General features: G+C 40.9%; 1 protein-coding gene across 10 annotated transcripts in view; it reads right to left on the bottom strand.

Annotated features, from left to right (window-relative positions):
- DNM3 (dynamin 3) overlaps window positions 1-23,135 on the bottom strand; it is a 346,807-nt gene that overhangs the window by 194,219 nt on the left and 129,453 nt on the right. For 7 of the 10 annotated variants that reach the window (XM_038758051.1, XM_038758053.1, XM_038758044.1 and 4 more), the window contains exons 14-15: window positions 22,674-22,703; window positions 386-499 (exon numbers count right to left, since the gene is read on the bottom strand). In XM_038758051.1, coding sequence (XP_038613979.1) covers window positions 386-499; window positions 22,674-22,703 — 144 coding nt within the window. Of the gene's footprint in view, window positions 1-385; window positions 500-21,214; window positions 21,221-22,673; window positions 22,704-23,135 lie in introns of all 10 variants that reach the window. The other 3 variants (XM_038758050.1, XM_038758052.1, XM_038758049.1) reach the window with 2 other exon arrangements.

Raw genomic sequence — 23,135 nt, 5'->3', positions numbered from 1 at the left:
GTGAATCATGGATTTACAACAGCTTGTCCTCCTCTGCGGTGAGGAGAGTTTGGCTCATGTATTATAGCTCCTTAAGAATCTTTGACAGAGTAGTTGGGGCCATCCCCACATTTTTTTAAGGCTTTCGCCTCCAACCTCTTTCACAGCAACAGCCTCAAAAATAACTTTCATTAAACTAAGGGCAGATGTGAAATTTCTTGCTTTTACCCTACTGTATTCTTGCTCCTGTGTGTGTGTGTGTGTGTGTGTATACATATGCATGTACATATATATGTACAAATGTGTATGTGTGTATCTAGTATTAAAATTGTTTTAATTTTAATATGCCATAAGGTAAGAATTTTGGAAATCCAAAAGTAAGTATATAAATGACTATATTCCTTACCTCATCATCTTTATACCAGGATAAGCTCTCAGCAGTCAGAACAAACCAGTACTCCTTGGATCCTCCTTTCATGATGCCAATGTTGTTGATGGTTAACCAGCCCTTTCGAATCACCTAATTAGAGTGGGAACCAACAGACACGTTTAATTGTCACTTTCTGGAAACAATGAAGAATGCAATTCTTAGCCTAAATAATACTTACATAATTAAAAACACACTCAAAATTGAGACAATTTCTCCCATATCAGCATACTTTGCTCAAACCATTACCAGTTCTCATTCTGCAAATGTGAATAACCAGACTGTCATTGCTTACAATGTGCCAAACCAACCCGTAGGTTGCTTAGGTTTCTGTGCTGGAAGATTAGGAGATAGGAAGAGGTTGCAAAGCTAAGGGAAACTAATGAAGAGATGGAAGGTGAAGTAGAATGAAGAATAACCTTTGTGATTTGAAACTACACTATGTAGAAAAGTTCTCCCCTCGAGCAGAGGGTCTGGGGACATCGGAATACCAACGGGTGGATTTGAAAGCTGTAACTGGCATGGCAAGTGACATACACATTAGTGAAGCAAAGGACAATGGTGGAGTGTCTTGTCAATCAACCAATGGTATTTACTGAGAGCTTAGTGGGTGCAAAACTCTGTACTAAGTGCAATCATGCACCAATCTTTGCAGCCAAAAGTGTATGCGTGGATAGGATCTCACTGTCATTAGATTGTCTTTGAAAATTAAAAATAATTGTGTGGGTGTGTACATACATATTGTAGAGTTGGCTTTGATCGTGTAGACACATCTATTTATGTATGCAGGCAAACATTCATTATTCAGTTTAATGTCAATATAATTGAGCACTTAAAAAGCTTAAATCACTGAGCTTTCCAATGGGGGCCTTTTCTCCATTGGGACCTCTTGTTCATGCCTTGCATATCTCCTCTTCTGATCTGCTACCAGCCCCTTGGCCAGTAAGGCTCCTCAATAACATTTTCACAGAGAGATGTTAGATAGTAGAAAGGATCAAACTCAAGCCTGTGAGTTTTGTTCCTTATTAGTATCACTAAAGAAAGATTTGATTGGAAAGAGATGGAAAACTATCAGATCAAAATATTAGTGAGGGATCCAAGTGGATTTGACTTACAACAAATGATTTTGTTCTTCAACAAAAACATTTAGAAACTACTGACACTCAGGCTAAAACTTGCCTGTGATAATTAACAGAGAAGAGCTAGATGAGATTATCAGTAATGTTGGTCCTAGAAATTGGAGTTGGGAGCCTCTGAATATCTGTTTGTGGTAAGGGCAGAGTGGCTCTTCAAAATCCTTTTTCCCTAGCTTAAAGGATTGCTCTATCACTCCGTCCCTTTATTCTGGACCGTTGATACCCCCTTCCCTATGTTTATATCTTTTTGTCATTCATTAAGCCCCTTTAAAATGAAATTGTTCACTCTGCTATTCTGGTGCAGTCCTTCAAGAAAAGAAAAAAGTCCTGCCTGGGACAATATATGAATATAGCATTATAAGGAAATGCCATGGGAGAAATACAGATTCGGATACTTTCATTTTCATTCCATGCTCAGCTTTCTAGGTTTGGGAGGTGTCCTGGAGGAGTGCCTACACTTGCTGGCATTGCCAGTTCCTTCCCTCTCAAGTTCCTGTTCCAAGTTCCTGTTCCTAGATTCCATACCCACACTAGAAGGGGTGGTCAATTTTCATTCACCTTAGAGGAAGTGGTGAGCCAGAAAGCAAATATAATGTCTCTATTACCCACTGATACGATTGAGAGATGGAGAAATGATCTTTGGAGGAAAGTAGATAAGATATGGGTCAAGGGAATACTGAAGCAGAAAGGGAAAGGATTTGTTTTGTGGACTGAAGAAAGGAGAGTGTTTAAAAAGTATGGGGTGGAGGGGAGGGAGGGAGGGAAAAGAACACTCCAAGATAGTTTGGTGGCCGAAACCAAAGGAATGGGCACAGACGCAGGTCAATTATAAGGCAAGAGGAAGTTGGAAAGAGAAAAGAGAAACCGCTTGTTGAATAGTTGCCTGGTTTGTCTATAGAGTACAGCCAGCCTGCGAAGAGAGGAGGAAAAAAAATCTCCTTTAGAAAACCCAACAAAGAAGGAAAGAGCAAAGAGGGAAATGAAGCGCAACAGTAGTGATAGACTAGATTAATTGTTCCCTCAGCATTACATGGCAGTTTTGCACATCCCTATTACTGGTCACGCCCACTCATCACTCCACATAGCCATTTGGGATTCAGGGAGGGATTATGAAAGTGGTTCCCTGGAGCAGAGGAAGGAGGAGGGCCGGGGAAAAAAAACACACATCGCTCCTCCTTCTCAGCTTCTCCACTCTCCCCACTTTTGTCCAACCCCGGGATATGTGAAAAATGAATCAGACATTGCTGAAAAGAGGAAGCCTAAACAAAGCGGAACAAAGAGAAATCAAGGAGATAAATCTAGAATAAGAATCTGTAAGGGAGACTGAGTGTAGCATCTATATGGCTTCCAAATTTGAAAATATACCATTAAAATAGCAAAAAATAAAAAGCTAGGGGATTCGCTTTCCCCTTCCACCCAAGAAACAAGGAGTGGTGCTGGGTAGGTGGGGAGAAATATGATATATACTGAACCCTTGAGGACAGGAGTGATACCTTTTAACTCTGTTGCCTGCTCCCAACTACTTAATAGAAAGCTCTGCATACAGCAGGCACTCAGTAAACAACTACTGTTTGAAGTCTTTCCACAGTCTTGGTTTTGGTCAAGAATATGTAGTGGGAAACCCTGAAGACTGAATCTCCAGGGGGCTGGAAGGGACTTGAGGAACCACTTAGTCAAGGATATCTTGCGCCATTTCAAAGCCATTCCTATTGGAGTTGGCCCAGAAACCCCACCCAGTCTCCTCAAGGGAAAGGAGGTAAATGTTTAACTTTGACAAGGATTGTAGGGGAACTTGACACTGGGGAATAGCTGAGAGGTCTACTTCTGAAAAATAATTGAGACAATGTATCTCGATATCAGAAAATTATTGTTCAAGACTAACAATAGTAGTCAAGCATGAAATTGCTTTCAGGATCAGGGTAATTCTTCCAGAAAACATCTTCCAGAAAATGAGTCTTACAGTGGTTATAAGTGGTTGTGTTTTGCTGGAAACAGCTATGCAATTAAAGAAAAATAAATTTCATAGTGAATTAATCTCTCATATTAAGGATAGAGTCAACGGAAGCAGCACATCAAGATAGCTGGGATCAATGGAAAAAAATGAAAATTAAGAATGCAATGAAGTATCAATGTCATGTTTTGTAAAAAAAAAAAAAAAAAAAAGACTACATTCTCTTTCTTTATAAGAACAAATCATGGTAGACTTGGCAAGCCTAACCTGACTAGAATGGCACTTGATGGGTAGTTTGGAAACTCCTTCGGAATTTTTAATTTTCCGAAGAAATCACAGAATTTTGTCCTTAAACTCCTTGAAATGCCTTTATTTGGACTAAAACACATCTGAAAGCTGAAGCAGTCTGCAAACACTCTGAAAACAGAAGATGAAATAAATCACCATGCCACAAAATGTGCTTACATTGGGGGTTCGACTGAGTGAAAATGCATTAACCCCATGCAAGAAAATGTTGACCAGCCTTACGTTCAGCATAAACTTTTTGTTCAGGTGAAGTCACCTTCATCTTAATTGTACCCAGCAATTGATGCCACATTGTTTAAACTGATTATTTTAAAAGCTCTGATACATTTCCTCAGGTCCACTTCCTTACAATTCCTTACCTCAGCCATTGAGCACCCATCTATTTATGCACCGTATCTATTTTAAACAGTCCAAGTCTTTTTCTACTGTGAAATTAGGGGTAATGTGTGAGGGAATTTTAGACTCAGAGAGCATTCCCCTTAGTCTACGCCACCTTTAGGATCAGACATTAATCCAGTAGAGATTCAAAGTTTAAGTTTTTCTTTATTTTGCCTGTGTATCTCTTCCATACGCACTGCTCCCTCTAAGGTCATTGGGAACTATCCATGTGGAAGAGATTCAGGGTAACACAAAACAAATGAAAGTGTGCTTATCTATGTTTCACAAAACCCAGAACCCCACAAAAGAAAAACTAACTCATGAAGAAATAAAGGTCTGAAGGGATTAAGATAATTCACTGAAAATAATTTAGAAAGCATCCTAAAAAATGAAAATACCTGAAGATGAGCAGAGCTGGACTACTTTCAATGCTGAATGGAAATTCCCATTCAATCCTAGAATTCATATTTAAGAAAGACTCCCATATGGGAAAAAGTCATAGGCTACAACAAATGCAGACACAGATGGAATAAGCCAAATGAGCCTTCTACAACTCCATGGAGAGCTATGCTTTCAAATGGGCACCTACCAGCTATATAGTCAACCACCCATTTAAATAGTACAACCAAAGGTAAATTACTTTTCTTGTGTCCCCTGGTATAAATCGCACATCAAACGAAGATCCCTCACATACTGTTATGAGAAAGGTGAAATCTCCTGATTCAAATGGGAGTTTATTTGGGTGAATTCAAGAATACCCATAAGGTCTAAATAATGAAAGAAGTCATTTTCTTGAAGGACTGAAAAACTCTCTTGTAGAGAAAAAAGGCAAATTCATTTCACTAGAAAAAAAAAATTATGATTTGGCAATCCTAATGGACTTCCACGCAGGGAATATGTCTACCAACTGTTATATTATACCCTTCCAGGTGCTTAGTACAGTGCTCTGCACACAGTAAGTGCTCAATAAATAGGATTGATTGATCGATTAAATACTTCGAAAAGCTTGGGCCAAATGCATGCTACTATTCAAATGCAAACTGAGGAGAGGCTAGAACAGTGGCTACTGAATCTAATGAACAGGGATCAACAAAAACAATATTTAAGGATTTAAGATAACTACGTGTGAAAATCCACTGCATCCTAACTTTAAAAATTGTGAATGAAGTTACTTGAATTAATTTTCCAAAAGGAGCTACCTATAAAGGGACCTGGATAGCTGGCTCTGAAAAGGTCAGTGTCAGTCATTAGCAATTAATATTCTAAAGTGCAATGCATCTGAGTAGTATTCTGTATTTAATTACCAATCTCTTATGGCCTTGAGATTCTCTTCTGCGCCCAACTCTTAATTAGGCAGAGGGTAAATATCCAAGGCCCTTGCTCCATCGCCTTCTGCCTCCTGTGGCCAGCTTTTTGGACATTTTACAATTTATTAGTACCTCCACCTGGACATGGGTTCATGGACCGAGAGGTCTGAAAACTCAAATCAAGTCAGCATGGCCTAGTAGATAGAGCATGGGCACGGGAGTCAGAAGAATCTGGGTTTTAATCAATCAATCAATCAATCAATCATATTTATTGAGCACTTACTGTGTGCAGAGCACTGTACTAAGCGCTTGGGAAGTACAAGTTGGCAACATATAGAGACAGTCCCTACCCAACAGTGGGCTCACAGTCTAAAAGGGGGAGACAGAGAACAAAACCAAACATACTAACAAAATAAAATAGAATAGATATGTACAAGTAAAATAAATAAATAGAGTAATAAATATGTACAAACATATATACATATATACAGGTATAATATACAGGTATAATATACATAATCCCGGCTCCACTACTTGTCTGCTGTAGCCCCACTTTTCGGCTGAGAAACAGCATGGCTTAATGAAAAGAGCCCGAGCTTGGGAGTCAGAGGTCATGGGTTCTAATCCCAACTCCGCCACTGGTCAGCTGTGTGACCTTGCCCATTGTTGGATAGGGACTGTCTCTATCTGTTGCCGAACTGTACTTTCCAAGCGCTTAGTGCAGTGCTCTGCACACAGTAAGCGCTCAATAAATACGATTGAATGAATGAATGAATTAAAGTCACAACTTCTCTGTGCTTCAGTTCCCTCATCTGAAAATGGGGATGAAGACTGTGAGCCCCACGTGGAACAACCTGATTTCCTTGTATCTATCCCAGCGCTTAGAACAGTGCTTTGCACATAGTAAGTGCTTAACAAATACCATTATTATTATTATTATTATTAGGGCAAGTTACCTAATTTCTCTGTGCCTGTTACCTCCATCTGTAAAATGAGGATTAATACTGTGAAGCCCATGTGAGACGTGGACTGTTTCCTTCTGGATTATATATCTCCTACTGCGTAGAAGAGTGCCTGGCACATAGAAAATACTTAAATGGCATTTAAAAAAAAATTCTCATACCCAGTTGTTTGGAAGGGAAAGATGCTAGAACTACTGGCTAAAATCCATATGGAGGTTATTCTTAACTTTCAAGGATCCATGTTCCCTGGCCCTCCAACCCTCAGATAATCTGAATTAGCAAGTAATTCATGCTGTTCTTCTAGACTTCATGAAATGTGGTGCACAAAGAAAAGAGCTATTGACAACTTTTGGAAAATGGCTTATTGTGGCAGTTCAATTTCGGGTGGGACGTGTAGGATCCCTGGGTAAACAGCCCATTGAAGAGGCTTTATTGGTTAAACCTGGCATTTCCCTACAGTTCTAAAACCAATCACAGATGTTCACACAAACATTTGCAGTCTGCTTCTGTACCTTTAAAAACAGTTCATACCGCTAAAACCTGATTCGGTGTGTGTCGGAAATCAATGACATGAGTGATGAACTTCAGGAAGAGGAGCAGTGAAAGCAATGCCAGAAGTGATAGGAGAAAATTCTCTGAGCAGCTGTCAGCTTGTGGGTACAGGATGAGTGAAGGATGACACAGTTCCTTCCTCCAGGGCACAGATCCCTAAACTTGGTGTTTGAAATCTAAACTTTTGTACCAAACAAAAGGAAGTCATTTTACAGATAGTTCAGTTCTCAAAAACAAATCGTATCTTTTCCTTTCCCCTCCCCCCCACTTCATGGTGGGTCAACAGGAAAACTAAGATTTGCGAGAAGAGGAAATGATTTTCAAGAGATAAAAGGGCAACACAATAAAAAGGCAACACAACTGAACACTCTGATTCCTTGCAATGAATAAGAAATCACATTTAGAAAAAAGCTAGATGGCTGACAAAGTTATGTATTTTTAAAATTTTCTCTTTTGAAACAATGGTTCTAAATCAGTTTAACTCTTGAACTTTTAACAGAGAGGCAGACCCAGGGGTTGGTGCTGCCTTGTAAACTCATTCATTCATTCAATTGTATTTATTGAGCGCTTGCTGTGTGCAGAGCACTGTACTAAGCGCTTGAGAGAGCACACTGTAACAGAGTTGGCAGAAATGTTCCCTGCCCACAAAGTGCTTACAGTCCGGAGGGGGAAGCAGACTTTAAATTACAGACAATTACGAAAGTACTGTGGGGCTGAGGGTGAACAAAGGGTACAAATCCAAGGGTGACCAAGAAGGGAGAGGGAGTATGGGAAATGAGGGTTTAGTTGGGGAAGGCTTCTTGGAGGAGAAGTTATTTTAATAAGGTTTTAAGGGTAGGCAGAGCGGTGGTGTGTTGGATATGAAGGGGGAGGAACTTCCAGGCCAGAGGTAGGATATGGGAGAGAGGTCAATCGGTGGAGAGAGAGATGATTTTGAGGTACAGCGAATAAGTTGTTGGCATTAGAGGAGCGAAGTGAGTGGGTTGGGTTGCAGTAAGAAATCAGTGAGGTACGATAGGAGTGGGCGAGTTGGGTGAGTGCTCCAGTGACAAGGTCGTCCCTGACAGGGCCCTCAATTCCCATTTGCCACCCCACTTCTGCATCATCTATGCACTTGGATCTATACAATATATCTGTACTTCCCAAGTGCTTAGTACAGTGCTCTGCACACAATAAGCACTCAATACGACTGACTGACTGAATGAATGGATGAATGAATAGAGAAGCAGTGTGGCTCAGTGGAAAGAGCACGGGCTTTGGAGCCAGAGGTCATGGGTTCGAATCCCGGCTCCACCACATGTCTGTTGTGTGACCTTGGGCAAGTCACTTAACTTCTCTGAGCCTCAGTTACCTTATCTGTAAAATGGGGATTAAGACTGTGAGCCCCACGTGGGACAACTTGATCACCTTGTATCCCCCGTGCTTAGAACAGTGTTTTGCACATAGTAAGCACTTAACAAATGCCATCATTATTATAATTATTATTACCCCTTAAAGCACTTGATTTTCACCCCAGTTGCAATGCACTTATTTATATACCACTGTACTCTCACATTTTTCCTATCAATAATTTATTTTAAAGTTTGTCTTCCCCTCAAGGCTGTAAGCTCAAGGAACATGTCTGTCAACACTACTGAACTGTTCTCTGCCAAGCACTTAGTACAGCACTCCACACACTGCAAGAGCTCAATAAATACCGCTGATTGATGGGCTGACAATATGCTTTATTTGAATAATAATTGTGGTGTTTGTTAAGCTCTTATTCTTTGCCAAGCACTGTACTAGGTGCTGGGGTAGATACAAATTAATCAGGTCGGACAAAGTCCCTGTCCACATGAGGCTCACAGTCTAAGGAGGAGGGAGAGCAAAGTATGAACCCCCATTTTACAGATGAGAAAACTAAGGCACAGAGAAGTTAAGTGGCTTTACCAAAGTCACCCAGCAAGCAAGGGGCTGGAATTAAAGCCCAGATCCTCTGACTCCCAGACACTTGCTCATTCTACCCGGTCATGCTGCTTCATTTCTGAATAAACAATGAGGATTATTTAACATTTATGCAGCCCTCCGCAAGAACAAAATGCTTAAAGAAATGACCACAATTTCCAAGGGAGTGATTCCATTTTTTTTTCCATTACATGGACTCCTTCTTTCCCTAGACAATATGCAAAGAGGGACGCAAGGAAGGTTTTGGTTCCGGATAGCAGCAGTTAAAGGGCACAGTCACCCAGACTGACAGTCTCTTTGGATCACTGCCTATTTAAATAACCATTGCCAGTTAGGCAAAAGACAGAAAGGGGATGTGGAGCTCTGTTATCTCTCGCTATTATGAGGTAATCTGCAGAAAACACTCATCTGCCTACCTGCCTTAGCGGTCAGTACTCTCTATACCCATAAGGATCCTCCTAGAAGGAGTCCCCCACTCTGGAAAGACTACAGTGGTTTTGAAATGCCATTTTATAGACGCCCATCTGGAAAAATGAACTTCTGCACAACTCTGGTCAGGCAAAGGTAATAAGAATAATAGTGGTATTATTCTATTTATTTATTTATTTATCTTACTTGTACATATCTATTCTATTTATTTTATTTTGTTAGTATGTTTGGTTTTGTTCTCTGTCTCCCCCTTCTAGACTGTGAGCCCGCTGTTGGGTAGGGACTGTCTCTATGTGTTGCCGACTTGTACTTCCCAAGCGCTTAGTACAGTGCTCTGCACACAGTAAGCGCTCAATAAATACGATTGATTGATTGATTGATTGAAGGTGCGTAAACTCTTTCAGGACAGAAAGGATATCCTTTTGCAAACTGCCCATTGTTCTAGCGCACCAAATTGTTCCCTGGTGACTCCAAAAGAAATACTCTTTCCAAAATGACTAATTTACCCTAAAGAGGAACTGGCTGGGTGAAAACTAAATTAAGCATTTTATTCGGGGGGCGGGGGAGGACTTGTGAGGAACCATCACCGCTGAGTTCGGTGAAACTTTGAACACTGCTTAAAGCTACTGATTAGGACATCTTAATCTTCTCCGATCAGCTTCCAGGGCCCTGATTCATATAAATCCATCAACCACCTCTAGAATTGACAGATAAGGGGATAAAAGTGTAGGTAAATGGATATATACAAAGAGATCACTGGTGGCTGAAGGTATACAAGTACAGAGGTGGTATTTTGACCTGGGGAGAAGAAAAATTAATCCAGCAACACTTCCTGGAGGAGATTGGATTCCAGAAGGGTTCTGACTATAGGGAGAGCTGTGTTCCGGTGGATTTGAAGAAGGAGTCCCAGGAAAGAGAAAGGGCTTGAGTAAGAGGGCGGGGAATGGAAAATGAAAATGAGGAACAGTGAGGAGACTTTTTTGAGAGGAATGAGAAGTGCAGGCTGGGATACGGTAGGCAAAGGGAGCCGATAAGAGGGTAAGAGTTGATGGAGGGCATTAAATCCAATGGTCAGATGTTTCTTCTCACTGTCAAGAGGAATGGGTTGAATGCACTGTTAACCAATCAATCCATGGTATTTACGGAGGGCTTAATTTGTGCAGAGCACTGTACTGAGCATTTACATCCTGCAGAGCATTTAACTAAATGCTTGGGAGAGTACAGAGTTGGTAGAGAAGTAGCGTGGCTTAGTGGCAAGAGCCCAAGTCTGGGAATCAGAGGACATGGGTTCTAATCCCGGCTTCGCCACTTAACCTCTCTGTGCCCCAGTGACCTCATCTGGAATATGGGGATTAAGATTGTGAGCCCCATGTGGGACGACCTGATTACCTTATATCTACCCCGGCGCTTAGAACAGAGCTTGGCACATAGTAAGTGCTTAGCAAATACCATTATTATTATGATTATTATTATCCCTGCTCTCAAAGGTCCGTTCTTCCCTAATCATCAAATGCTGTGATTCAAGGAGGAGTCACACCCAAACTAGTAGACTGGAAAACACTGCTGTGAAATAAAATTCTCTCAATCTCAAAGAATTACAAACAAATCAAACAAGCCCCTAGGCCCAAGGCTCAAAAAAAGTCCCTTCTCCTTTACAAGTGGAAATTGAAGCTCAGGTTTACATGGTGAGTCAGTGGAGATGCTGGGAATGGAACCCACAGTCTGACTCTGAGTCCCATGTTCTTACCACCAGACAGTATTCCTTTCCAGACTCAATTGTTTTAATTCTTTTCATCTGAAATCATCTTATTTGCCCCACAGGCATTTTCTAGTCTATTAATAAGCAGGACTGTTTCTGTAGCACCTCAACATTGGCCAGATGTTGCTGGGTGGCTGGGACACTGTGATGAGCATTGCCTAGTGGGAAAAAGATATTAATCATTACAGCACTGCCTGTAGAGGATACGTGCTTTGTGTGAATAAACTGCACTTGCCCCGATCATGGTGAAATGGGGACATCCTTAAATTCAGGGGATCTCATTTCAATATGGCTACAGTCCACCAAAAGAGATTTATTCCCATCTCACTAGGCCTTGGAATTAACTCTATTGTACTACAGGGAGAAACGTGCGGCTTCTGCTTCAACATTTAACTGAAATATTAATTATAAAATCAAAGATATCACAATTACTTGCAAATGGCCTCCATGCCTCTTTTAAACTTCTTGAATCCACTCCGTGGAGCTTAATACAATGTTCTGCATACAATAGGTACTCAACAGATACCACTGACTGGATTATTTCTGGAGAAAGACTTTGGGATTCTCACGGCGATAAGTAAATTATGATGTGAGTTTGTTTTCTGGTAGATTATAAAAAATGCTTCCAGATTCTGGGTTGGGTCAGTGAACACTGTGACAATAGGATGTTAGCTACATGCTCCCAGGGGAAAACTAAACTAAACGGCCTGCTCTATTGAGGTGCTATTGGCTAAAAATCACAGGATACATTGACAGTAATGAAAATGTCCACATGCTGTCATCCAAAGTTAGTAATTTTTGAAGTGACTTGAAATCAAAAGAGCAGTGTAGCCTAGTGGAAAGAGCATGGGCCTGGGAATCAAAGGACCTGGGTTCTAATCCCAGCTTTGCCATCTAACAGCTGTGTGACCTTGGGCCAGTCACTTAACTTCTCTGTGCCTCAGTTCCCTTATTTGCAAAGTGGGGACTCAAGATCTGTTCTCCCTTCTACTTGGACTGGGAGCCCCATATGGGACCTGATTATCTTGTATCTACCCCAGTGCTTGGTATAGTGCTTGAAACATAGTAAGCGCTAAAATATCACATCTTATTTTTACTAATTATTAACTATTTTTAGCTATATAGTTTATAACTATTTTTATTTACTATTAATTTTCTTGAAAGATGTATCTTATAAGTGCTTAAAATATTATTATTAATAACAATAATAATGAAAGTCACATAGTACTGTTCAAAGACTTACAACTTCTAACCAATTTTTGTTTGAGGATTACTTATAATTTATCCTTTCCTTCATTACTCCAGAAATCACAGGCTATTAGAAGTACAACCTCTTGGCATAAAGACAGCTACCTCTCTCTTCCTGCTCTGCAACAAACTCCTAGAATAAGGGATTTTTCAAATTTGCTCTTTACAGAAGATTGCAGAGGGAAAAAAATGCTAAATGGGGTACCCCCAACAATGGCAAGGGGCCCCCAAAATCAAGATCTAGGAGGATGGAGCACCGTGGCCACTGTGAGGTGTGGGGTCAGCGGAGACAATGCGAGAGACCAGAACCTGACTGCCCCCGAGACTAATCATTCGATGGTGGGGAAGCAGCACCACAAGTAGAGCCTGGGATTGGGAGTCAGAAGGTCATGGGTTCTAATGCCAGCTCCACCACTTGTCTGCTGTGTGACCCTGGGCAAGTCACTGCACGTCAGTGACCTGCAGTGACCTCATCTGTAAAATGGGGATTGAGACTGAGCCCCGTGTGGGACAGGGGACTGTGTCAACTAGATTTGCTTTTATCTATCCTGGTGCTTATTACAGTGCCTGGCACATAGACTGTGAGCTGCATAGACTGTGAGCCTACTGTTGGGTAGGGATTGTCTCTATATGTTGCCAACTTGTACTTCCCAAGCGCTTAGTACAGTGCTCTGCACACAGTAAGCGCTCAATAAACATGATTGATGATGATGATAAGCGCTTAACAAATGCCATGATTATTAATTATTATTACTGAGCTCTTACTGTTTGCACAGCACTATACTAAGTACTACAACGATCCTAGCTGGTGGTGGTTAGTGGTGTTTGCTTCTCAGCACCACTCTGGAGGCTCCTAGCATTAGAAATTCCCCTTAAGATTGCCCTTCCAACTGACCCAATCAATGGCATTTACTGGGCATTCCCCGTGTGCAGAGCATTATACGAACCTTTCCAATGGGTGATAGTCCAAAAGGGCTCGTAAAATACCGGAGAAAGCTCAGGCAGTTTGAAACCAAGGAACTGTGGCCTGGAGTGATGAGGAACCTCAGGACTGCCTTCTCCAATACATTTTTTCTCAACCTATTTTGCCCCTTAACTTATGACTGTTGGATTTTAAATGCTCCCATGGTCTGTAATGTATTGTCCAAAATGTATTCTTTTCCTAATTAATCAGTCTTCCCCACCAGGGTTGATGTTGGAACTGATATCCCTGAGTTTAGCAACTAAGTGAACCCCTAGAGTGAAGGACTGGGGAGAGCACCCAGGGTGACCCCAGTATAGTGATAATTAAGAGGAATATGTTCTACTTAATATAGTACTTCACATTTTATGGACAGACAATAGCAAAGTCACCATGCAATCTCAGTTTACTTGATCAAGAAAGTTGTTCTCCTCTGCTGCTAGCAACATTAGATTTCCATTTTATTAGAACTGTTTAGCTCCTCTGGAACTGTTAACTCTGTTAATAGAAAGAAAGAAAGAAAACCTGGTATACAACAACTCCTGCAATTTTTCATTGCTAATCAATCAACAGTGTTTATCGAGCATCTTCTGTATTAAGAAAAAGTTGAACGGGTCCCTGCTCTTGAAGAATTTACAACTGATCAATCAATTAATGGTATTTATTGAGCACTAGCTATATGCAGAGCACTGTACTAAGTGCTTTGGAGAATACAACAGAACAGACTGAGAAGACATGTTCCTTTTCCACAAGAAGTTTACAGTCTAGAGAGGGAGACAGACATTAAATTACAGATACCTACATAAGTGCTGTGGGGTTGAGGGTGGGATGAATATCAAGTGTTTAGAGTGCAAATCCAAGTTCAGGGGTGGAACAGAGGAGAGAGGCAGTAGGGGAAATAAGAGCTAGTAGGGGAAGGCCTCTTGGAGGAGATGTGATTTTAATAAGGATTTGAAGGCAGGGAGAGTAATGGTCTGGTTAGATTAGGAAGGGGGAGGGCTTTTTTTAATGGCATTTATTAAGCGCGTACTATGTGCAAAGCACTGTTCTAAGCGCTGGGGAGATACAAGGTGATCAGGTTGTCCCACGGGGGGCTCACAGTCTTAATCCCCATTTTACAGATGAGGGAACTGAGGCCCAGAGAAGTGAAGTGACTTGACCAAAGTCACACAGCTGACAAGTGGCAGAGCCGGGATTTGAACCCATGACCTCTGACTCCAAAGGCTGTGCTCTTTCCACTGAGCCACGCTGCTTCAAGGCCAGAGTCAGGATACGAATGAGGGGTCAGCAGCAAGTAGACCAGCTCAAGGTACAGTAAATTGACATGAAGGAGAGAGGTGAGTGTGCCGGTTTTTACTAGGAAATCAAAGACGTAAGGTTGGAGGGGCGTGAGCTGATGGAGTGTTTTAAAGCCAATGGTAAGGAGTTTCTGTCGGATGCAGAGGTGGATGGGTACCTGCTGGAGGTTCTTGAGGAATGGGGAGACATGGACTGGACTTTTTTTAGAATAATGATCCAGGCAGCATTGTGAAGTATGGAGAGACAGGAGGCAGGGAGGTCAGCAAGGAGGCTGATGCAGTTGTAATTTGCAGGTGCTGAAGTAATTTGCAGAGAAGAGAAAGAAGAAATGGCTAATTGCTACTACTAATCTTACAGTTGTGGCTAATAGAATAATCTCCTTTGGTGAATGCAAATTTGAACAAGTGTGAGCTTCTAGGAGACAGGAAAATGTCAAGCTCCTCGTGGGCAGGGAACAGGTCTACCAACTTTGTACACTGTACTTTCCCAAGCGCTTAGTACAGTGCTCAGCACACAGTAAGTGCTCAATAAATACGATTGATTAATAATAATAATGATGATGATGATGGCATTTATTAAGCGCTTACTATGTGCAAAGCACTGTTCTAAGTGCTGGGGAGGTTACAAGGTGATCGGATGTCCCACGGGGGCTCACAGTCTTAATCCCCATTTTACAGATGAGGTAACAGGCACAGAGAAGTGAAGTGACTTGCCCAAAGTCACACAGCTGACAATTGGCTGAAAGCCACAGAAGAAATGCCATTTGGTATGGAGGTGAGTTGTAATAGTTATCAGTTTGTCCTTGGAGCTTTGAAGGGGATAGGTAATCAGTGCAATTTGTAAACTTGCTGTAAAAACTGGGTATGACTCCTCTATAATATGAAACGGATACAAATTGAGTTAGGTGGCGTAGAGTGGTGATTCAAAAGCATTTTAAACCAACTTCATCCTCATGAAGTCCCACAAAGATGAAGTTTCACCCCTCCTGAATAGGAGATAATCTGGTTCATGATCTCAGTACTGTTTCCGGAAATAAGAGATGGAGAACTAAGTTGATTTTGGTTTGTATTTTTCTTTGTAAAATCAACATTATGTGTGCATGGGAAAATGAAGCAAAGGCATTCTAACACCAAGGTGAAAGGGTCATTTGGCATATTTCTCAAGCAACTGGAGTAGAACTTTTTGCCCCTCTGGCCAATGAAACTCTGACAGGCAAACCCTTCTTTCATTCGATCGTATTCATTGAGCACTTACTTTGTGCAGAGCACTGTACTAAGCACTTGGGAAGTACAAGTCGGCAACATATAGAGATGGACCCTACCCACAGTCTAGAAATAATGATGGAATTTATTAAGCGCTTACTACATGCAAAGCACTGTTCTAAGAGCTGCATCAATACAAGGAAAAAGGATGACAATTATGTTTACTGTTTTAACTAAATCAACACTGTATTCTCAAAGAGATTTGTTAATTCCAACAAACTGCTTTCCTGGAACTGACATTCCAAACAATGTTACTTTACAACTCCTTTGGGTATTGAAACTGCTTCATTCCACACCAAGTATTCTTACCCCGAGGACCAGCTCTGAGGTTTTCACATTGCTCTCAGGGTGAGGATTCTTGATCTGGTGCCCTGCTACAATTCGCACCATTTAGAATTTTAATGTGGGCTTAGGCCCTTCCTAAGTGTGAGAGGCAACTAATCACTTTTAATCACTTGCAAATTGACTGAATTGGACAGGCACCGAGGGACAGGGAGAGCAAGGCTGGAGGACCATGCTAGCATTCAGGGGAAGGTGTTTCTGAGCATATTAAATCATTAAATGATTTAATGAATGAGCCCCTTCCTTCCTCTCACCCTCGTCCCCCTCTCCATCCCCCTCATCTTACCTCCTTCCCTTCCCCACAGCACCTGTATATATGTATATATGTTTGTACATATTTATTACTCTATTTTACTTACACATACCTGTTCTATTTATTTTATTTTGTTGGTACGTTTGGTTTTGTTCTCTGTCTCCCCCTTCTAGACTGTGAGCCCACTGTTGGGTAGGGACTGTCTCTATATGTTGCCAATTTGTACTTCCCAAGCGCTTAGTACAGTGCTCTGCACACAGTAAGCGCTCAGTAAATTCGATTGATGATGACGATTGATGATTAAAGCCACAGTAACCGCAGCTTCTAGGCGGCAGGGGCATAGTGTCGGTCATTAGATCGAAGTAAAATGTCTAAGTAGGAAGGTAGAGGTACAATATAGAATGTATTATTATTCTGCATTCCCCTCCCCTACCCCACCACCTCTTACCACCGTGGGAGACCTCCAGAGGTAGACAGGAATGCCTGCTTGGGCTATGCCATCACTAGCGAGGGTTTCTGACCAAAGATGATTGGGGCAGCTCATGTAGTGGTCAGGCTCGGCAGGAATCTTAAAAGTAAATTGTTAACACGAGCGGTGGAGAAGGCAGTGGCTAAAGAGACTTCTACCTGCCTCCTGGTCTGTGGTACTATGGCACAGCATTGGGATTAAACTGTGGTCCCTTCGACCGAAACGGATTTTGTATCGTTTATGCATGTACTTGGCAATGTGCTGTACCTCTACCTCCCCCCAATACTGTAAGCTCCTCTAGACTGCAAGCTTGTTGTGGGCAGGGAATGTGCCTGTTGCATTGTTGTGTTGTACTCTCCTGAGCACTTAGTGTAATGCTCTGCACACTGTGAGTGCTCAATAAATATGACTTGTTGCATCCACTATCTCACCTGGAATCAGATTAACAGGGATGGGAGAGAGGCCAAGTACCACTGTTCAAACAACTAGCGCTGTATAATCAATTCTTTCACCTAGGTTCTCAGGTCCAAGGCCCTTCCTCAACAAGGGCTAAAGATTATATGAATAGCAGCTCTAGCAGTCCTTTTTTTATGGTATTTAAGTGCTTACTTCATGCTAGACACTGTACTAAGCGCTGGAGCAATAATATAATAATAATAATGATAATGGCATTTGTTAAGCACTTACTATGTACAAAGCACTATTCTAAGTGCTGGGGAGGATACAAGGTGATCAGGTTGTCCCATGTGGGGCTCAGTCTTCATCCCCATTTTACAGATGAGGGAACTGAGGCCCAGAGAAGTTAAGTGACTTGCCCAAAGTCACACAGATGACCTCTCCCCCTCCTCCCCCTCCCCATCCCCCCACCCTACTTCCTTCCCCTCCCCACAGCACCTGTATATACATTTGTACAGATTTATTACTCTATTTTACTTGTACATATTTACTATTCAATTTATTTTATTTTGTTAATATGTGTTGTTTTGTTGTCTGTCTCCCCCTTCTAGACTGTGAGCCCACTATTGGGTAGGGAACCATCTCTGTATGTTACCAACGTGTACTTCCCAAGCTCTTAGTACAGTGCTCTGCACACAGTAAGCGCTCAATTAATACGATTGAATGAATGAATGAATGACTATTGGCGGAGCCAGGATTATAATAATAATAATAACAATGATGGCATTTATTAAGCACTTACTATGTGCAAAGCACTGTTCTAAGCACTGGGGAGGCTACAAGGTGATCAGGTTGTCCCACGGAAGGCTCACAGTCTTAATCCCCATTTTACAGATGAGGTAACTGAGGCACAGAGAAGTTAAGTCACACAGCTGACAGTTGGCAGAGCCAGGATTTGAACCCATGACCTCTGACTCCAAAACCCATGCTCTTTCCACTGAGCCATGCTGCTTCTCTGCAATCTCTGCAGTACATGCAATCACGTTGAACACAGTCTACATTCCATACGGGGCTCAATTCAAGTCCCCATTTTACAGATGAGGTAATTGGCACAGAGAAGTTAAGTAACTTGCTCTAGGTCATACAGCAGACAAGTGGAGGAGCCGGGATTAGAACCCAGTTTCTGTGGGAGGCCATAAAATTGGTGAGTAAGCCTAGCCCCTAAGAGGCAGAACACTGACAGAACTGTTGGAAAGGAAAATTATGAAAGTCAAAGAGCAGTTCCAACTTAGATCAATAAGTGACCAGTAACACCACTAAGAGATTTTGTGACTACAGGCATTTTCAGTCTAATAGAGGCAAAGTGTAGTAACTAGACCTTTAATAATGACATTCGTGCAATTACAGCTTTGCTCCTTTAAACTGCATTTCATAAATCTGTGTACTTCAGCCCTGAAAAACATCTTTTACTGGAAAAGGTTTTAAGCCGAAAAGTGATTTACATTTAAAAATAGTCCATGTCAACACACTTTCATATTCCAAATCAAGTTGCAACGCATTTTCCCTCTGAATTCAATGACTTCATTGTGGCTACAGATAAGTTTCAATTTTCCTTGCCACCTTGGCTGTCATTTCTTTGGTATGTTCCGCTATTACCATCACCTAGAAAAGTTCAGTTCTCAGCTCTCAGTCCAACTTAAGAACTCTTTCTAGACCAACTCCACTAGATGCCATTAACAATTTATTCACATTCCTCTGAGTTGGCTAAGAAGGTGACGTTTCCGGACAGACCCAAATGACTTGGTCTCAGACTTGAGAAGCGTGCTTTCAAAATCATTCCAAGAAAAACATTCAGACCACTGATGCTCTTAACACCACCTCTGCCCTTGAGTCGGACAATAAATTTCAGACTTTGACCCACCGGTTTACTTGGCAATACACTTGTTGCTATAAAAGGGATGTAGGGCTTAGATCAGATATGATCCAGTTTGCTTGTTATCCTTGAATCTAGACTCATGCTGTCATATTCTGGATGATCTGAGGACTGCCAAGTCGTTCCCAAACCCAATTTAAAGTCAGATAATAAATACCCAAAGATAAGATTCTTCTCTACCCACGGACATTCAGATGTTTTCAATCCTTTATTAATATTTGACGTTTTCCAATGACAAAGTCTAATTTCATTATTACTCAGTTCAAGGAAATATGGCCTAGCCAAAGGGTGTTGGACTATATGTAAATATGTGCAGAGTACACAAGATATATTCAACGTAACACTAAGGGTAAAAATCATAAAAAAGCTCTAATTGCCCCCATCATTTTACAAAAGTTTTGCAACATTAAAACAGTGGTCTAATTAGCCTAGCAATAAAAGGAGATAAAAGAGAAGATTAAAAAGGGCAAGGGAAGGAGGGGAGGAGAGGAATGAAAAGCACTTGATACTGTGTGTCTCACTTTTATTGCATTCTCCCAGGTATGGCATTCAGTAAACATTCAGTGAATTTCTCTTCCCCTTCTGGGTCACCCATGTTCTCACCCTGTTGCTCCTCCTTCACTAGTCTGAGGCAGTTTGAACTAATTAATAATGGCATTTATTAAGCGCTTCCTATGTGCAAAGCACTGTTCTAAGCGCTGGGAAGGTTACAAGGTGATCAGGTTGTCCCACGGGGGGCTCACAGTCTTAACCCCCATTTTTTACAGATGAGGTAACTGAGGCACAGAGAAGTTAAGCGACTTACCCAAAGCCACACAGCTGACAATTGGTGGAGCCAGGATTTGAACCCATGACCTCTGACTCCAAAGCCCATGCTCTTTTCCACTGTGCCATGGTGCTGCTCTAACTAATTAACTCCCTATATCTGTTTTGTCTCTGCACTTCCTCCCCTGGCCCACAACTGGCTTAATGAATTAACTACTCCTACCTGCTTCATCCTGCTCTTACCTTTCTGGTCCTCTCCCTCCAAAAACAAATGCAGCTATCACTGCTTCCAATCATGCTTTATTTCCCCCTCAAAAATAGGGGTGGGGCAATGATGTGATAAAGACAGTTATGGGAGTAACTATAGTACTCACCTAAAGTGAATAATTTAATAGTCCAGGTGTTGCCAAATCAACTCCTAACCCTAACAATAAACCCCAGAACCAAAGCCTAATCTACCCTAATTCCCAATCTCAACTCCACTGAAAAGTCTGGTGATTAAGGATGATTTGGGGGAATTTAGAAATCTGGACATCTGGAATATTGAACTAATGGATTTTAGACATCTAATTTCAGATGAACTGTCATTCCTCCAATGAGATAATCATACAGTTTGCGTCAAGGTTTCTACAATAATGCATCTTCTATTTGCTAAAAAGAGTCCAAAAAAAGCTTCAGCAAAAAGAAATTACTATTTAAATTTTTCCAGTGGTGACATATTTTTGTCTAAAAGAGAGTAGTCAGAAATCTTGAAAAACAAGTTTTGTAAAGCTACCGGAGATCACAGACAAGGAATGAAGGTGGTAATGCCAGAGATAATGTTTTTAATTGTATTATTTGAATAGCTTGAAATTTTCTCCCAGAACCATTTGAAAAAAAAAAGATAAATGACAAAACATTCTTCCTGCTTGTTTAAACTGAATCCAATAAAAATGCTGGGTCACTCATACCAGGGCAGACAATAAAAGGTTCTAAAGAAAGAAAGAATTATTCAACATAAAATAAGCTGAATGACTAACAGAGACACAAATCTCACCAAGCAAAATATATAGTTAAGACCTGGTCAGACTTCAAGATCTCCAGGTAGCTCGCTAGATTCACTAAGTAAAACAAAGGATTGCAGTGGTTATTTCAAGCAAATTAAAGTCACACTAACCTGTGGCTTAAAAAGAAACCTTTCCAGGTCAGGTCAAAACCTCAGACGATAGCAAAAAAGGCCAAAGTTTAAGTGTGAGAAGATAAATTAGTAGAAGGGAAAAAAGAAGGTCAAAGAGTCCCCATCCAGAAACAAACAATACTGACTTCATACAAGACAATACCAAACCTCCAGGTTTCTAGAGAAAAGCTGCATCATTCAAAGCCGATTCCAGTCAAGCAAAATAGCAAATGGATCTCTAACACACAAAAGAGTTTTAGAACATACGAGTTATCTATAAAGAATACATATTGGATGGCAGGGTGTACATTATAAGCTAGTGCCCCAATTCTACGAGTGAGACGGCTAAGAAGTCTTCCTTGAACGGGTAGATTTGGATGGCAGCACTTATGCACATATCTGTTATTTATTCATTTACTTATTCTTATAAATGTCTGTCTCCCCCTGTAAGCTCGATGTAAGCAGGGAATGTGTCTGATTATTGTTATTTTGTACTCTCCCAACCTCTTAGTACAGTGCTTCACACACAGTAAGACCTCAATAAATGCAATTGAATGAATGAATGATGGCTGTCCACCCAGAAATAAAAAATTCAATTCATATAGCTACTGCTGCATGAGATTTATACATAATTCTCCTTACTTCATTTTAATTTTATGAATCTATTTTATTAGGCACTTCTGGAAGTGCCTAAACGCAAGAGAGCAAGGAGCAAGAAACAAAAAAGTTTACGACTCTCTGATCTGGTTCTCAAACAGTAAGTCCTCTTAGAAATAGGACTTTACTGATTGAAATAGAAAAGAAAAAGGGAGAATTAGCTTGCCTTCTCCTGCTCCCCAAGTACCCAAATCAGTTAAGAGTCCACTTTCCTACACCCTCTAAATGAAAATGCAGGATCTGGTGGGGGCGGAGAGGGGAAAAAAAATCAAATTGGAGATCCTGAAAGTTACTGCCGAATTTATGCCTCACAATGTAAAATAATTTCTAATGCTGAATCTGCAAAGGCACATCATAACTGTAACTAAAATCAGATGCCAAAAGTACAATTCACCCACCTTTCAGAGGCATAGTCGGCAATTTTAGGAAGTACCACAAAAGTGGGGAAAATCTTACATCACAGCATGAAAGGATAGATACCGATTATTAATGATTTAATTATTTTAAGACTCAGTAAAATGAGGGGAATCGCAAAGCATCCATTATGTTAAGAGTTTAATGCTTCAGCATTTGAAATTATTCTAGTTCCTACTTTTCAATCCACAGCAAGTTATTAGCAGTGAAGGGATGGAAATGGTCAGTGTCCATGTCAGTGATAGGGTGTTAAATATATGGCAACCTAAGTGTAAAAAAAAAAAATTAGTAGCAAGCACTAGTTGAATTAATCAGTTAAAGACAAACTTTGCCCTTGGAGTTGCTAAATGAAAAAGCAACAGTAAAGCTTACAGAACTTAGCTCGTACAATTTGCCTTGAAGGCGGAAGATTGGCTCCCTGAAATAGTAAAGAATTATGTTTTAATTCAGAAAAAGATTCCTAAAGAAAAGTTTGTGTCATTATTCTTTTCCCTTCAAAACAATGAAAATCAGAGAGGGATCATTTGTGTAATTATGAATCAAGAAAAACTTAGACTAGTTACTAAAATCTCATTGTTTTGACTTGAAAAGAAACAATTCATATTCATCATACAAAACACAAAAACAGCAAATAGAGTTAATGCAATCTCTGCAAAGCGCTATTAGTCAGAGACAGCTAAAAATTTTAAAACTCAACCAATGTATACTGTCAACATTTTTCCGGAACCACCTGTGGTGGTCAAACAAGACAATTACTTTCCTCAAAGAGCTGTCCCTTCACTGTGTTACCAAGCTGTGCAAAAGTGTGAACTAGGAAGCAACACCAGAAAGCAACATGCAAGCAAGTACT

This window comes from Tachyglossus aculeatus, chromosome 16 (genome assembly GCF_015852505.1).
Source record: "Tachyglossus aculeatus isolate mTacAcu1 chromosome 16, mTacAcu1.pri, whole genome shotgun sequence".
NCBI lineage: Eukaryota > Metazoa > Chordata > Mammalia > Monotremata > Tachyglossidae > Tachyglossus > Tachyglossus aculeatus.
The sequence above is the reverse complement of the archived record's forward strand: the minus strand, read 5'-3'. Positions and strand labels throughout refer to the sequence as shown.